Consider the following 17,855-nt stretch of genomic DNA (forward strand, 5'->3'; position numbering starts at 1 on the left):
TTAGATTACTGTGGGTTGAAAACCCTATGTGTTCACTAGGCTACCAAGCCTGGCCCACTCAGTTTCTTTGTACCACAAGTAGCGGTATGAAGATTCAAGGATGTTGATGTTTAAATTGTCGAGAGATTTATGGAATTTTTAGTCATTTTATGTAAGGCATGTAAAGACATTGTTTATGGTAAGGTTTCATTTATCAGTTATGACACCCTAAGTTTTTGATAATCAATGAAAAATGTTTCTTCGAAGATGCTTTTATCTCACACATTTATTATGGGACAAAATTACATATTTATAAAGTATACTCTTTTTAAAATAAGCATAATGAAAATGTATTTTCTGGCATTGAAACTGGGGATGTCACACCATCCACAATTAAGGATCCATCGGTATGTAAGATTCATTCATCAATGTCAAGCTAGTTTTCTTTTTTATCTTTTTTGTTGCTTTCCTCCACTATGGTTATCTCTGTGTTGCTAATTGTCTCGGTTATAAAGTTTTCTAGCACATGTGCCTTTATGCTTCTCTATGGCTTGAAATCAATCTCATTCTCCCTTAGTTCAAGTGCCCATTTAGCCAGACGTCTTGATTTTTATGGTTTAAAAACACTGAACATATTGGCACATTGGTTAACACCCCAATTGGATGTTCCAAGAAGTACCTTATTAATCGTCTTGTTGTATTGACAAGGGATAAGGCTACCTTTTCCATGTCAGAGTATCTTATCTCATCTGTAAAACTCGGCTCACAAAATATATGGGTACTTGCTTTTCATCTCTATTTTCTACTATTATTGTGCTTACCGCCAATTTTGATGTAAATAAGTAGATGTTAGCATTTCCCCTGGGACTGGAGACGTTAAAGGTGATAATTATCCCACTGTTATCTTGAGTTTCTTTAAAGTTGTTTTCGCTTCATCTGTCTACTTAATATATTTCTTTTCTAATACTCTTTTAAGGTTCTTGTAGAATGACAATGTTTTATTCGCTGATTTTTTTCTAAGAATAGCCCTAACGTTGCTAACTTGTTGTTCAATGCTTACACTTCCTTGACCGTTTTTGGTAATTACAACCAAATTAGCAATTTGATCTTTTTAAGGTTTTTTTTATTCCTTCTTTTGTGAAAATATGTCCTAGGAACATGCCTTCTTCTGCTTCGAAAAGTCATTTCCTTGGGTTTAATTTCATGTGGAGTCCTGTCACACCCCAAAACCATGAACGACGGAAACGTTCTGGGGCGGAGGATGTCATGTACAGTATCACAACAATGTAAAGTAGTAAACAAGCAACAACATCATCCATTGCATTAATAATATAATTATTATACAAGTGTGTTCAGTCAAATTATAATAGACACTAAAGCATAAATCAAAATGAAAGATGAGTCTTGAACGAGATCCATCTTCTCTAAACCTTGCATCTGCACCTGTCTATAGATGACCTGAGGATACAAGTAATTTTGAAAGCGAGTATCAGCTTTAAATCTGGTGAGATCATAAGTATTTAGTGTCTTAATCTGTAAGTAAGTATTTGTATGTAAGAATTTGTATGTATATGAATTGTAAGTATTGAAAGTGTATATGAACTGTAAGTATAAAAATGTATACGAACTGTAAGTATGAAAATGTTTGTAAAACAACTGCAAATGTTTGAAAAACCCTAGAAATCCCTATGATTCCTACTATTATATGAATGTGTCTTCTACCAAGACCTAACTGCTCTGAATGTTCGTTTCTTGTAAAAGTGTGTAATTTTTCAAGTGTAACTATCATTAACAAAATATAGTTTTACATTTAATGCTTAAGTGAAAGAGTACTTAAATATATGTAAAGGGAAAAATTTGTGTAGTACTGTAGTGTAGTGCTATAAGAACTACTGTTGTACTAACTACCTTAAACCGGATTTATGTTAAGGCATCATGTGATTAATTGCACCATACTATTGACTGGTAACAACGACATAAGTATGGTAGTAAAAAGGAATGATGTTTGGCACCCGCAGACCTGCAGGTCCGGCTGTAGCTAGTAGCAAGGTGTAGGATAGTCAATCCAGTATAGATCTATATGCAAAATCACGCTCTCCCTCCAATAGACTCTGGCTACAACTCGGGCCATGACATTTAAGGCATGCTCCGATACAGTGGATCATAATTTTATCAACGTATTTATGTATATGTAATGTATTGAAATGTTCTACGTGTGCTAGCTGTAATGTGTGTTCTCTCTCTATCTAGCAAGTATAGTAATGTATTGTTTCTTGATCTAGTATCGTTGTATATGTTCTCTTTCTAGTATAGTTGTATATGTTCTTCTCCTAGTATAGTTGTATATGTTCTTCTCCTAGTATAGTTGTATATGTATAGAAAGTATTGACTCATGAATGAACTGACTCATTGTATGATATCGCGTTCTAGTATCTTCCTAAACTACCCATATGGTAGTTTATTAGTAATCTAACTGGTACGCATGAACATGGATGTATACCCTTGCTACCCAAGGGCATTGGATGAACTGGAACGACCTTTATGACTATATATGTACACATTATATATAACTAATATTTAAACGACCTTCGGATGGGTACCCGATATCCTATCAGACCACATCCAAATCGAGGAAAAGGAAACAAGGTGGATAGCCTTCCTAAGTCTTTTAAACATTTCTTATATAACTATACATATATAGGCATGCAATTTATAATATAAAAGCATAAAATAAGTTTTGTAAAACCTTTGAACATAAATATTTTCTATGAAAAGATCGACTGGATGTCAATCTATAAAATGGTTTGAAAACATGGGTTTGATAAAACAGTTTAGTATAAAGAATCATTTGTTTGAAACACAATTGTAAATAAGTTTGAAATGTAACATACAGAGTAAAATGTACAGTGTAATAAGGAGTTTTAAACACATAAAGTGTTTATGAAAAACATTTGAAGGAAACTGTTTGGTAAAACGGCTAATGAGTAGCCAATCATTTGAATGCTGCTTATTAATCACATGTGATTGATATAATAAGTAGCATGATTCTACCTGTATCCCCCACCCCCATAAAACATTTAAAAATAGTTAAAACATTGATTAAGGGGTATGAACTCACCTGTGGTAAGTGGATCGGAAGGAAGTGTCGCATAAGTGCTTGGTGTCAAGTGAAGACTTAGATACGCACAAAGATCCTAATAACATATAAGGATATATGTATATACACAATTAGCCTTTAAACAACTAATAAACAAAGTTAAGACATTCTAGGACATGCTAAACACTTTATACAAGTGTTATAAGTCTCAAGGGTTGCATCTAAGTGTTGTAGGGAAAGGCTAGTGTGTTTGGGTTTCAAGGAACACTCTTAAAATGAGTTTACTCCCTAAGAATCAACACCCCTTGAGTTTACGGTCGTAAAATCTTGAGTTTATAGTCGTAAACTCCTAACCTTTTGACCATTTGGTGATTTGAAGTCTTCTATGCTATTCCAAGCATTCCTACTTCATGAATTAGTCTTAGGAAGTGTTGTGTGGAATCAAAACACTCCTAAATGGAGTTTACGGTTTAAGGACCATTTCTCATGAGTTTACTACCTTAAACTCCCAAGTTTATGGTTTTTGGGGTTTTCAAGTCCTTAGCTCAATCATGGCACTAGTCTAGGTTAGATTTAGCCATAAGGAACAATCATGGGACTTTTAATGGACATTTACACACCTTTTGGGGTGTTTACAATTTTGGGACATCCCTAAACCGTAAACACATAAAAGTGGGGGTTTTGGTGCTTTTTCAAGGCTTAAACACTATAAGGAAGGGTTTAAATATGTCAAGGATGGTTTAAACATCAAACTAGGGCTTAGATAAGGACTTAGGCACACTTTGGTGCCCTTTATGGTGTTTACGGCGCAAGAACATTCTTGGACTGTGAACACCTCCAATCTTGTGTTCTTGACATATTTTCTTGATGTTTAAATGTAGTACTAGCTCAATAATGCTCAAGGATGGAAGTACTTACTATTGGAAGGCTTGATTTGTGCTAAAAGGCCAAGAACACTTAGTATGTGTTCTTGGTGTTCTTGGTGTTTTGGAAAAATCTAGAAAAAATACATAAATGAATGGATGAATAGATGCACAAACACTAGATTAAGTGTTTTACTAACTTGAAATGGTTAGAACACTTACAACTTTGAAGATTTGGAATTAAATCTTGGATGATACTTGAGAGGATATTTTGGAGTTTACTCTTTTGACTTTTGGGGAGTAAACACAAATGACCAACTTTTGGGGGAGTAAACTCATACATAGGCATGAGTTTACAGTTTTTGGGTGATTTCTAAACCCAAAACATAAAAGTTTGGTCGGGTGTTTCTAATATGCGAAGTGTTTGCGGTTTTCAAAAATCAAAACCCGAGACGACACTTTCTTTCACCCGTTTGTTTAAAAATAATATTAAAATAATCAAACGAACTTTATATTTCTTAAAAATAAGAAATAATGACATTGATTTATGATACGGAAGGGGTTGAATTTTAGGGTTTGACCGAATGGAAATTTTGGGTTGTCACAAGTCCTATCAAGTCGTTGAACATTTCCCTTATGTTGTTTAGGTAATAATTACTCTTCTCGCTTTTTAAGACCATATCATCTATGTACACCTCAATATTCCTTCATATTTGCAGCACAAAAATCTTATCTACCAACCTTTGATGAGTTTCTCTTGTGTTTTGTAGTCCATGTGGCATTTTCATACAACAAAACGTTCCTCTATCTGCGTGGAAGGATGTTTTCTCTTCGTCTACTTTGCATATATGGATCTAATGGTATCCTTTGTATGCATCTAAGAAGCTTTTCCATTTTTTTTCCTTTAATGATTATATCTTTTAATCAATTGTTGAAAGTGGGTAGAAGTATTTAGGCATGCTTTATTCAAATCTATGAAGTCGGCCCACATTCTCCATTACCCGTCACCTTCTTTTCACTAAGACCAACTTAGCTACCCAGGATGGGAATAAAGATTCTTGAACTATGCTTGCGTTTGCTAGTTTATCCACTTCATCATTTATGGCTTTGTTGTGTTCTCCACATTGACCTCTTTTCTTTTGTCGAATCGGTTTTGTTACTCGCATGTTATTGATTTCGTGTTCAATCACTTGTCTTGGTACCCCCACCATGTCTGTTGGTTGCCAAGCGAATACATCGACATATTCTTTTAGAAGGTTAACCAATCTTTCTTAGAGTGTAGTTGGTAATGTGCATCCTATGTGGATTCCTTGGTCCGGGGACATGCTATTTATCATGATGGTTTCAGGTTTGTCTAGATTTCCTCTTTGTTCTTCCGTTGTCGGGACACCTTCTTAAGCTATAATTTTTAATGTCGGTATTAGTAATGGTTCACTATAAATTTTCATATATTCCCTTGGTTTCTTAAATTTGATTAGGCCATGAGTCATAGATGCGATGACTTTGAACCTTTTCCTGGAAATTCTTCCAAAAATTATGTCATATGGTGACAGGGAATATATGATTGTAAAATCTATTGTTTGTATGTTTTTTACATGTATCTGATGGTCCTACAAGGTTAATGGTAGTGATATTACTCATAGTGGCCATACCGAGTGTTCTACGAAGCTCGTTAGGTGTGACTTGGGTTCTTTCATTTCCTTTCGCATTATTACTTATAGTAATTTTGAAAAGCTATGTTCGTACATGATTTCCATGGAAATATCATTGTTGCAATATATCCGGTGAATACATATAGCCTGGATATGACCATATGTTATGTGTAACATCCTAAAATTTAAGACTTGGTTATTAAATTAATAAATTAAATAAATGAAAGATTATTTATTTAGTTAAATCATCAAAGATTAATCTTATCATTAATTGATATGACGTTTAGAAAGCTAGCAGTGAAAATAATAATATTTTAAAAGTTTAAGGGCCATTTGTGACGATCGGGTGAAACGTAGGTTTGACTATAGATTTGACCAACTTAATAGCTTGGAATAAGTTTGTGATGATTAGGATGGAAAAAGAACATTTTAGAATTTATTGAAGCTTATAAGTTAGTTTGGATTTATCTTGAAAGATCTTTGCAAAGAGGGTCCAAAAGAGGCAAGTTGGAAAAGTTCAAATCTAGTTAATGGGTCTTCTCTCCCATTTTATTAGGAAGAACGTAATTGAGAGAAGGGAAGAGGAAAATGGAGACTTTTGATTCTCAAGAGCTCCTAGGGTTGATTCAAGTGGAGATTTGACTGTCCAAGTGAAAGGAAGATAAATCAAAGGCTTTTTAATGTAGAATCTCTTCTCCTCTAGCTCTCAAATTCGAATTCATGACTTGGGGAAGAACCCAATCTCGATTTTAGATTGTTATGATGGTTAGGGTTTGGTTTTCTAACCTTCCTTGAGTTGTATTGATAATCCCAATCTAAATCCAATCATCCCATTGATAGATTTGAGGATTTGGGTGAAAACCCTCATAAACCCTAGAAATTCAAATTGGAGATTTCATGTTTATATGTTAGATTGGAATGAATTCAATGACCTATATGATGTTTGAGGGCAATGAATCCAATTAGAATGATCAAACACATCTATGATGAGAGAATGTTGTATAAACATGGGTTCTAGATGGTTATGTGAGAAATTGTGTTGAAAAGAATGAAATTCTAGGAATGTGAGCATTTGATGCGTATATGATACTCATAATCATGAGTTGATACTAACAATATGATTTGAATTCAAGAACATGAAGGATTGAGTGATCTATAGTTGAATTTATGGAATAATTGGCCATAAGGGCATTTTAGGAAATCTATTGATAATTACATAATGAATCTCATATAAGAAGTGAATGATATTCATGAACATGAATTGACACTCAAGAGATGATAGTGATACATAAACACAAAGGAATGTTAGTAAAGATCCATCTCTAGTGATTTTTATGACCCAAGGGCAATTTTGGAACATGGAATGAAATTGAGGATTCCATAGTTAGATTGGGTATTTTCAATGAGATTAATGTTGGGTTTTACATGTTTGACAAAATTTATTTGAGTGTTTAATAAGTTGGGAACAAGCCTTGTGAGCTTTGGAATGTTCAAGTGAAAAATGGATTAGTTTACCCTTCTTTTAAACACTTGAGGATCATCATGACCCTAAGGTTTCAATGAACACTTAATGCATTAAGTGGAGTATTTTAAGATGATAAAACACCTCCTCAACATGTGTGAGAACCTATACAAATGGTACATAGTGATTTGGAAAAGGGTCTTCAAAACTATGCAAAGTATAGTGTTATTTTGATAAAAATCGAGTTTTGTGTGTGTGCATACATCAAAACACGGTCCGTGTAAATGCATGCTTTAATTTACACGGCCCGTGAAAGTCCCTGTTAGAGGTTTTCTTGTTTTCTTCATAACTTTCACATACGGACTCGCATTTATGCATGATTTTCGCATACATTCATATTTTTTCATGTGGAATGATTTGAAACAATACAATTTAGTAGTGAAAGCTACGAGGGGTATTTTAGTCATTTTAATGACTTATGTCCATATATGGTGTAGGTAGTGTTTGAAGATGATTGAACTAGTGAAAGGAACTAGAACAACATTAGCTAACCTACATGTGATTGAGGTGAGTATGTGTTGGCATTTTCCCACTTTGGGTTACATGCCAAAATGATTTTTGATAATGAAACACTAATATTCTATATATGAAATGTTTTTAAATGAAAATGCCAAATGTTTTTGGAAACGATATTTGGAAAGAATGCCTTGAAGGCAAGGATGTTTTTAAAAGAAAAGAACGTTTTGGAAGATCGAATGTTTTGAAAATGTGTTTGAAATATAGATACTTTACTTTTGAAATGAGTTTTTGATACTAATGTATGAAATGTGTAAAGTAAGAAAAGTAATGACAAGAAATCGGAAGTAATGAAAAGAAGTGGAATGTAATGAAAATAAATGGGAAGTAATGAAAGAAATGGGAAGTAATGAGAAAACTTGGAAACGAATGAAATGAATGAAATGAATATTTTTCCCGAGCCATGATGTCCCCATAACGGGATATAGAGTAAACTATCAGGGTTGCGCCTCCCCTCCGCGAGATAGTTGTCCTAATGGAAATAATGCCTTGGTGGATTGATTTTTTCTTTCCACCTTGGTATAGACTTGGGGATATTGCTATGCCCTGGTATAAAACTGACAACAGTTTAACATCAAAATTAGCCCTTAATGAAACAAGGAATGAAATGTGAAAAGAAATGTCTTGAATTACATTATGACTAATGAAATGTTTTGATATAGAATGGAATGGGGAAAGATATCTTTTGAAATGAAATGATAATAGATGAAATGATATTTATGATATGTATGAAAAGAGTTTTCTTGAAAATGCTAGAAAATATATGTTTTGTAAAAATTAAATGTTGTGATGAAAATGTGATAAATGTTTTGGGTCACAAACCTACATACCTCACGAGACATTATTGTCTTACGTATATCTTTTTAATGTCATTTATTCTAAGATTGTACTTAAGGATAGAGGTTGATAAATGGAAGTTAGAAGTCTAGTGATAGAGAATGGAGTGGAAACTGTTAAGTTCATTGTTAATTATATTGATGTAATTCTTATTGGTTTTCTATGGTTGTATTGATGTTTAATGGTAACACCCAATGCTTTAATTTCTAAACGTTTTTGTGGGACCATTTTTTGTTAAATGTGGGTTAAGACCTGAATGTTTTTAAAACCATAGCATGAAAAAGTTCGAAATTTTTTGGGGTGTTACATTAGGATTGGTTTGTCTCCCTTATTAGTCATTGTTGTGTATGTTGCTTAGTGAATAACTCATCCAAGGTCGTTTTTCCCTTCTCCTTACTACATGTTTCTTCTTGTTTTACCATTTGATTATTTCGATGGCACGTATCATTCTGTTCCTTGACGCTGGCATGAGGATCCTTTCTTCTTGTTCCAATTGTGATTGTGCTGTTGTAATAAATAATGTTGAATTACGGTTTTGGTATGTAGGTTTTTTGATGGATCTGTTTATCTTGTTCACTCTATTATGTTTTTTATTGCATGTTAAGGTTACTTTCTTGGTTTCATGGTTTCATTTCTTAGTATAATAATACAAATGACGCCAATGTTGCTATGTAGCCTCTTGGATAGACAAATGCTAGGTTAGAAAGCTACAACGAAGGATGGACCCCGATATTTCTCTCTGATGCCTATGTTATATGTTGAGTCAGAGTATTGCTAAATTGCTTATGATGATAGAGTTCTACCTCTTTCATTTGGTGATACTTGGCTTTTATAGGCATTCGAAAGTGTATCAGTTCCAGCTCTCATCGGTCTAAGATTTAGAACAAATTATTAAAGGGTAACCAGAAAACTTTGCCTAAAAGTGAATACCCTAATAAACGTTCACTATCCAAGATCCGTAAGAGAAGGCTAGCTAAAGCCTTAGCCTAAAAACATAGGCCACTGACTCAAAAAAGGGACGAACCCCGAGCTTACGAGTGCAAACTCCCATGCTAAAACCAAAAAACTTTGGTTAAGTATAAATCCTAAAATCACAGTTCAAACCAATCTAGGAAAACAACTAATTTTTTGAACCAAACAACTTTCACCTGTAAAACGGAGGAATCTTCAGAGTCTTAACACCCTACAAAGCAAGTAGGAATCATTCCCAGTTAATTCCTAAGGCCAACAAAAACCTTTGGAAATAAATCCCCCCAAGGGGAAAACATGAACAGATGCACTTCATAAGCCAATATTAACCCTTGAGAAGAAACCAAACCAATGGCCAACATAAACCATCTGGGATCATATGCAAAGGAGCTTTAAACAAAAACAACCATACCATATCACAATGAGTAAAAGCATATTGTCTTCCGGACATTTCCTAGACTTAAACAAGGCTACACAGAGCCACAAACCAAACCAAACTTAGTTCAAATATTATTTCTTAAACATAAGCTAGCCAAGAGGAAGGAAAAATCATTTACCAAAAGGATTGGAGGATGGTCTAGTGTTCGAGGAACTACCTTACGGTGGGTTCTGTTGGATTAGGTGTCTAAGCCCATAACTATAATTGGTATGTACTTGAACCGATAGTAGCATGGTCCTTTTGGGTTGCCTTCACCATAGCAACTTGATTGTATGAATAATGGAGAAAGAGTTTAATTGTGATTTACTAATATATTATTTGAATAATATATTAATTGAGAAATCATATTATTTAATTAGTATTGATCAAGAATTAATTTGGTGGTCAAAAGGGACTAACTAAATTAAGGGGACTGATATTGTAATTATAAGATAATTGCAAAGTTTGGCTTATAGATCCCTAAGGAAGCGCTGGACGAATTCTATGAGGGAGTCCACATAGATTTCTTCCATAGTGGCCTTCTGGAAGGATCCTGTGGGCTGCTTGAGGACTAAGCAACTGGATTTGGATTTTACCTGAAACCCTAGTAGCTCAGCTATATAAGGAACCCTTGGATCCCTAAAATCGGCAACTAGAACCCTAGAAGGAATACCAGCCAATATTGAGCCTCCTAAGCCTCTCTCATATTCTTCCAACTTGCTTCTTGGTGTTTGTGATCCATTAGAGGTACAACAATTGAGGCACTAGGCTCTTGAAGGTCAAGATCTACAAGTTACAATCAAATATTCTTCTAACGTTGTTTTGTGTTACCAATTTAGACAATTGTGTGCTAGTTAGATTTTATGCTTTAGATAACTTGATTTGCATGTATAACTTGAGAAAAACATAGATCCAAAGCATTAGGGTTGCATGTACACCATATGAATGTTGTAGTGCTCAAAACTCATCAATGGTATCAGAGCTTAGGCTATTTTTCTATTGTATTTAATGTTATGTTCAATTGTTCAAAGCTGAATGAAATCAATTTTTGGCCCCTGACTGATGAACTCGACGAGTCCAAAGCCTAACTCGATGAGTTGATTCGTATGTATGCAGGATTTTCGGAATTTTAGCCTAAATTAGATTTGGATAATTACCATAAACCATTTTTTTGTCAAAATCCGATTTTTACATTATGGTAATGGATATCCTAATCTAATTCGAAGATAATGATCAAAATTTAAGATAATTACTAGATTATATGATAAACTAATTATTTGTAAATTTTGAATTGTGATTATCTTGCAAAATAAAATTGGATTAGGTCAAATTTAGATAATGGTAAAATTATATGATTATTTTAATTGTTATAAATTTGATCTAGAAAGTTTTGAAAAGTTTCATAACTTTCCCTAAGGTTTCGGAATTTAAAATTTGATTAAAAAGTTTTAATTTTGAAATATTAAATTCTAAACTCTAGTGTTTTAAAAGTTTAAAATATAAACCTTATACTTATATAATATTAAAATCTTAATACTTATTATATATATATATATATATATATATATATATATATATATATATATATATATATATATATATATATATATATAAGATTAGTCTGTCTTACCGTTAGTAGGCCTTATTTACGAAGTCAATCTATAAAGGTGGGTATAAGGAAACTGCCTATAAAATGGTGGTTGAATGGGTGTCCACTCTCACCCACCGCTTCCTTGATTGGTGGAGGGTCGTTAGCCGAATAGGTAGGATAGGACAATTAATTCCTCGTTAATAAGTATAATGATTATTATAAAGTAACTAAATGTTTTTCATAAATTCCCAATCTTAGTTACTTTAGGCAAAATGTGAAAATGATGCTATTCAATGAAATTGCACTTTGCATCTTGCCAAGTCATTAGTGCAGCGTGTGTGGTTAACCGACACACTAACTTGGACTAAAAAGGGTGGCAAAGGGTATCTCGATGTTTATCATAGATCAATGGATCATGTGTGGTTAACCGGCACATTGATTAGGTGATAGATGACATCGAGAGTACCGAGTACATTCCCATGGTTATTCACACCTTCTTTGTGATCCTCGGTATTCCAGTCACAAAATTGAAGGGCATAATCGAGATTTGAACATGCCATTGAAAAGTTCAAAGAATCTAGGAATTTCAATTCATTTAAAACCTAATGTTCATTTCGTTTTTCATGGTGGAAATTGGTAAATCGTCATTTACATACCTTCAATATTTTTCAATTGGATTACGACATCCCTCTTCCGAATTGTAGAATATTGTGTTAGGTCCTAGCCTTAATATTTCATTTAAGTGTTATATTAAGGATTCTTATCTAATATAAAAATTTTCTCTTTTCTTTTTCAGATGTCAGGCTCGAACTCCTCCAACACCAACTCCTGAAACCCGCTTTCTATCTTAGGCATTTGTGGGAGGGTCACATTTGATGATCCAACTTTAACGATTGGATTCGCAACATCCGCATGGCCCTAAGGTACGAGGACAAGGAAGAGATTCTCGACAAAGAACTCGTTGAGATCAACGAATCTACTACTACTCCTAAAGAAATCACCGAGTATAAGGCACAATGCAAAGAAGCAACAAAGGTGTCATGTATCATGCTAGCCACTATAACTCCCGAGCTTCAAAAGTTCTACGAGGACTATTGGCATTATGACATGCACCAAGATTTGATAGAAAAGTACCATCAAATTGCACGTCAAGAGAGGTACGAGATAGTTTCCTCGTCAATCACGACTAAAATGAAGGATGGAAAGTCCATCACGACCCACTTGCAAAGAATGCGAAGATACGTGGATCGTTTTCTCCAGCTAAATGTCAACTTTGATGAAGACTTGGCCATTGATATTATCCTCCACTCTTTACCTCCTTGTTATGAGCAGTTCAAGATGAATTATCATATGAACAAGTAAGAGGTGACCTTGAGCAAACTTTAAGGGTTGTTAAGAACTGTTGAGACCGGCTTGAAAGGCAAAGCTGTCGCATCAACTCCTACTGTTGTTGCTCCTGTCTTGGAAACTGGACAAGGGAACGGAAATAAAAGGAAAGCTCATTCTAAGAGCCACATGGGAAATACTCATGATGGTTCTTCTTCAAGTGGAACCAAAGGTGGTTCTGCTGCTCCTTCGTCTAATCCAAAGGATGCAGAGTACTTCCACTATCATGAAAAAGGGGATTTGAAACAACGTTGCCCGAAGTATCTGCAAGACATCAAGGATGGGAAGATAAAGCCCAACTTCGCAGGTATTTACACTATTCAATCTAATAACTCATCACATGCTAGTTCTTGGGTCCTTGACACAAGATGCGGTTTTCACATTTGTTCTGATTTGCAGGGTCTAAGAAGAAGTAGGGATGTGGAGCACAGGAAGATGAACTTGATCATGGGGAATAGAAAAACGCTGCCTGTCACCAAGATTTGAGTTTATTCTTTATTTCTTAGTAGTGGGTTAGGTTTAGAGTTGAATAATTGTTGCTACTCATCAGAAATGACAATGAATATTATTTCGTTTCATGGTTTGTATAATCAAGGTTTTAGATTTTCGTTTAATAATGAAATTGGTTCTATTAATCCTTTCTTTAATGGTACTTTCTATTTTGAAGCATTTCCTTGCAATGGTATATATGAAACTGTGATGGTTGTAGACAACTTAGGAAATAATGTATTGAATATTGATTCGTCCAATGGTTTGGAAAAGGCATGCTTATGGCATTGTCTTCTTGGACATGTTTACAAGAAGCGCATAGCCCAACTCCAAAAGGATGGAGTGTTGGAGTCATTTGACCTTAAGTCCGATGATACGTGTGAGTCTTGTTTAGTAGGAAAGATAACTAAGACACCGTTCACTAGCACTTGTGAAAGGGGTGAGGGATTATTGGATCTCATACACACTGATGTGTGTGGGCCCTTTAGATCCACCACAAGGAATGAAAACCGCTTCTATGTGACTTTTACTGATGATTATAAAAGATATGGGTATATCTACTTAATCAAGCATAAGTCAGAAACTTTTCAAAAGTTCAAAGAGTTTAAGCAAGAAGTGGAGAATCAATTGGGCAGGAAGATAAAGATGCTTCGATCCAATCGAAGTGGTGAGTATCTTGGTATCGATTTCCATGACTATCTTAAGGAATGTGGAATTGTTTCACAATTAACGCCACCTAGCACACCGCAACTCAATGGTGTAGCTGAGAGGCATAATCAAACCTTGTTGAACATGGTTTGTTCCATGATGAGACGAGCTTCGTTGCCTATATCATTCTGGGGGTATTCCTTAAACAATGTCGCCCATATCCTTAATCTAGTCCCGACTAAGAAGGTTGCCAAAACACCTCACGAGATGTGGACAGGGAAGGTTCCCTCATTGGCACATATTAAGGTTTGGGGTTGCGAGGCTTTCGTAAGACGAGAGACTCACGAGTGAAAATCCTTTGTATATCTCTTCTATAGATCGAGTGAAAATCTTGTCTCCGTTGCGAGGAAAGGGGTTTTCCGAGAGAGAGAACTCATATGCCAAGAGGACTGTGGGAGGCAAATTGACCTTGAAGAGCTTCAAGAATCAAGTGATGAAGGAACCTCAAACCACTAGCGCTCAACCCAAGGATGAAACTCCTATTGAACCGATTGACGAGTCCTTACCTCTTAGACGTTCCAGTAGAGTAAGTGTTCCGCCCGTATTATATGGTTTCCATATAACTACTGAGGGTGATACCTTTATTAGTGATAGTATACTAACAAATATGGATGAACTTAACAACTACAAGGAAGCCATGGCAAGCCCGTAGTCTACATAATGGAAAGAGGCGATGGACAACGAGATTCAGTCCATGTATGACAATCAAGTTTGGAACTTGGTTGACAATGTATCGGGTCGAAAGACGGTCGGGTGCAAGTGGATCTTCCAAAAGAAGACCGACATGGATGGGAAAGTGCATACGTTCAATTCACGATTGGTTGCGAAGGGCTTTACTCAAACCCCTGGGGTTGACTATGACGAGACCTTCTCACCAGTGCCCAAGATCAAGTCTATAAGGGTTATGCTAGCCATAGCTGCATTTCATGATTATGAAATATGGAAGACGGACGTCAAAATCACTTTCCTTAATGGAAAGTTGGTTGAGAATGTTTACATGAATCAACCAGATGGTTTTGTGGATGCAAAGAACCCAAATAAAGTGTGCAAGCTTGAGAAATCCATCTATGGATTCAAACAAGTGTCTTGCAGATTGAATCTTTGTTTTCATGAGAAAGTCAAAGAGTTTGGTTTTTAGAGAAGCGAGGATGAGTCCTGTATATATGTCAAAGCTAGTAGGAGTATAGTTAGCTTCTTGGTATTTTATGTGGATGACATAATACTCATAGGAAACGACATCCCAACCTTGTAGGAGGTTAAGTCCTAGCTTGGGAAGTGTTTCACTATGAAGGACCTTGGAGAGGCTGCCTATATTATAGGGATAAGGATATTGAGAAATAGGAGTAAGAGACTAATAGGACTTAGTTAAAATACTTACTTGTATAAGGTATTGAAACGTTTTAGGATGGAGAATTCCAAGAAAGGGGAGTTACCAATCCAAAGCAATACAAAATTGAGTAAGACTCAAAGTTCAAGTATCGACGCTGAGATAGCGGAAATGAGTCGAGTTTCATATGCTTCGGTCGTTGGCTCAATCATGTACGTTATGACGTGTACTCGCCCTGATGTGGCTTTTGCTTTGAGCATGGTCAGCTGATATCAAGGGAACCCTGGTAGAGCTCACTGGATAGCAGTAAAGAACATTCTTAAGTATCTGTGATGGACGAAGGATTGTGTCCTTGTACTTGGTGGAAATGAAGACTTGATAGTGACAGGGTAAAATGACGCCAATTTTGAGACCGACAGAAATAACTTCCACTCTCAGTCGGGCTGGGTATTTACCCTAAATGGAGGAGCAGTAACTTGGAAAAGTTCCAAGAAGGAAACTATAGTTGACTGAAAGTATGAATCAGAGTATACAGAAGCGAGCGAAGCATCGAAGGAGGCGATATGGTTGAAGAACTTCATCGGAGACCTTGGAGTTGTACTAGCCATAAAGGAGCCTACGAAGATTTTATGCGATAACGAAGGAGCAGTTGCCTTGACCAAGGAACTGAGGGATCATGGGAGATCTAGGCACATCGCCAGAAAATACCACTTCATTAGACATCGGATAGAAAAGGAACTCCTCGTAGTAAAGAGGGTGTCGTCATAAGAGAGCCCAACAGATCCCCTCAAGAAGGTTCTGAGCAGGGTTAAGCACTTACAACATGTTAGGAGCATTGGTCTGAAGGAAGACATTAGTTCTAGTGATTAGATAGTTATTTAGAAACTTGTAATAGATAAAATGTAATTGACATTTGATGATTGAATAAAGGAGTTTTAATTATGAGTAAAGTTTGTGTCAATTGTTTACTATTGTTTCACTTTTTCATGTTTTGACTTCAAAAATAATAGTATTATTCAAATTATCCACAGTCGATCGTACTTTGGAAGTAGGCTATGAGGTTAGACTGTCATGAATTGGTTTAAGTATTGGATTAAACCCATGATCATATGAATCACTTCATGGAATTTATCACGAGTGATTGTGAGACGATAAACCAGCCAAGAGGAAGGAAAAATCATGTACCAAAAGGATTGGAGGATGGACTAGTGTTCGAGGAACTACCTTATGGTTGGTTCTTTTGGATTAGGTGTCTAAGCCCATAACTATAATTGGTATGTACTTGACCAGATAATAGCATGGTCTTTTTGGGTTTCCTTCACCATAGCAACTTGACTGGATGAATAATGGAGAAAGAGGTTAATTGTGATTTATTAATATATTATAGGAATAATAGATAATTGCAAAGTTGGGCTTATGGATCCCTAAGGAAGGGATGGACGAATTCTATGAGGGAGTCCACATAGATTTCGTCCATAAGGACCTTCTGGAAGGATCATGTGGGCTGCTTGAGGACTAAGCAACTGGATTAGGATTTTACCTGAAGACCCTAGTAGCTCAGTTGTATAAGGAACCCCTTAGATCCCTAAAATCGGCCACTAGAACCCTAAAAGAAATACCAACCAATTTTGAGCCTCCTAAACCTCTCTCCTATTCTTCCAACTTGCTTCTTGGTGTTTGAGATCCATTAGAGGTGCAACAATTGAGGCACTAGGATATTGAAGGTCAAGATCTACAAGTTACAATCAAAAGGTATTCTTTTAACTTTGTTTTGTGTTACCAATTCCAAAAATTGTATGCTAGTTAGGTTTCATGCTTTGGATAACGTGATTTGCATGTATAACTTGAGAAAAACATAGATCCGAAGCATTAGAGTTGCATGTACACCATAGGAATGTTGTAGTGCTCAAAACCCGTCAGATTCTCCTCAGTAGCTAGATCATTGCATAGTTGGTGAAGGCCTTCCACAAAGAGCTCACCTAGAGGAAGATATGAATCAAAGTCTGTCTCCATGAAAGCTTTCATGAAGGCATGAATTAACGACACTCAGATCCCTAGGGTCAAACTTTCTGGGGGCTACTTGCTCCCGTACCACCTGTTTACCGCCCTGCACACCGAAAGCCACACACGATTCCTTCATTCTTCGGACCCCCAATGAGAACTCGGTGCTCTCAAAAATACAATCCACCACGCGAACAACGCCCTTCTGGAGAAACCATGTACATCCTGTTTTGAGACAAGAAATGGATCAAGTATAGGCCTTAGGCTTCAAAGTAATGGGGTTTAGACCTTATTGCATGTTGATAATATTTGTTATACGATCCAAGTCCTTGGTTTGTGTTTTGGAGTCAAAGGGTAAAACGGGAAAAGTGATGTTTTTGACTTCTTTCTTGGAATAAGGATTTTTTTTCGGTATCTTCTAAGTTAAATGTAATTATATAGGGTTGTGGGGATTTTCAATACCTTTTCGTGAATATAAACAACGCTAAAAACGGACTTGA

At 35.7% G+C, this 17,855-nt stretch overlaps 1 protein-coding gene across 1 annotated transcript; it reads left to right on the forward strand.

The window, feature by feature from the left end:
• Positions 1 to 12,356: 12,356 nt before the first annotated feature.
• On the forward strand, positions 12,357 to 12,806 carry LOC111920853 (uncharacterized). Its single transcript, XM_023916433.1, has one exon. It carries the CDS (start codon positions 12,357 to 12,359, stop codon positions 12,804 to 12,806), a length of 450 nt encoding a protein of 149 aa, XP_023772201.1.
• The last annotated feature ends 5,049 nt before the right edge of the window (positions 12,807 to 17,855 follow it).

The sequence above is a fragment of the Lactuca sativa genome, chromosome 3 (genome assembly GCF_002870075.4).
Source record: "Lactuca sativa cultivar Salinas chromosome 3, Lsat_Salinas_v11, whole genome shotgun sequence".
NCBI lineage: Eukaryota > Viridiplantae > Streptophyta > Magnoliopsida > Asterales > Asteraceae > Lactuca > Lactuca sativa.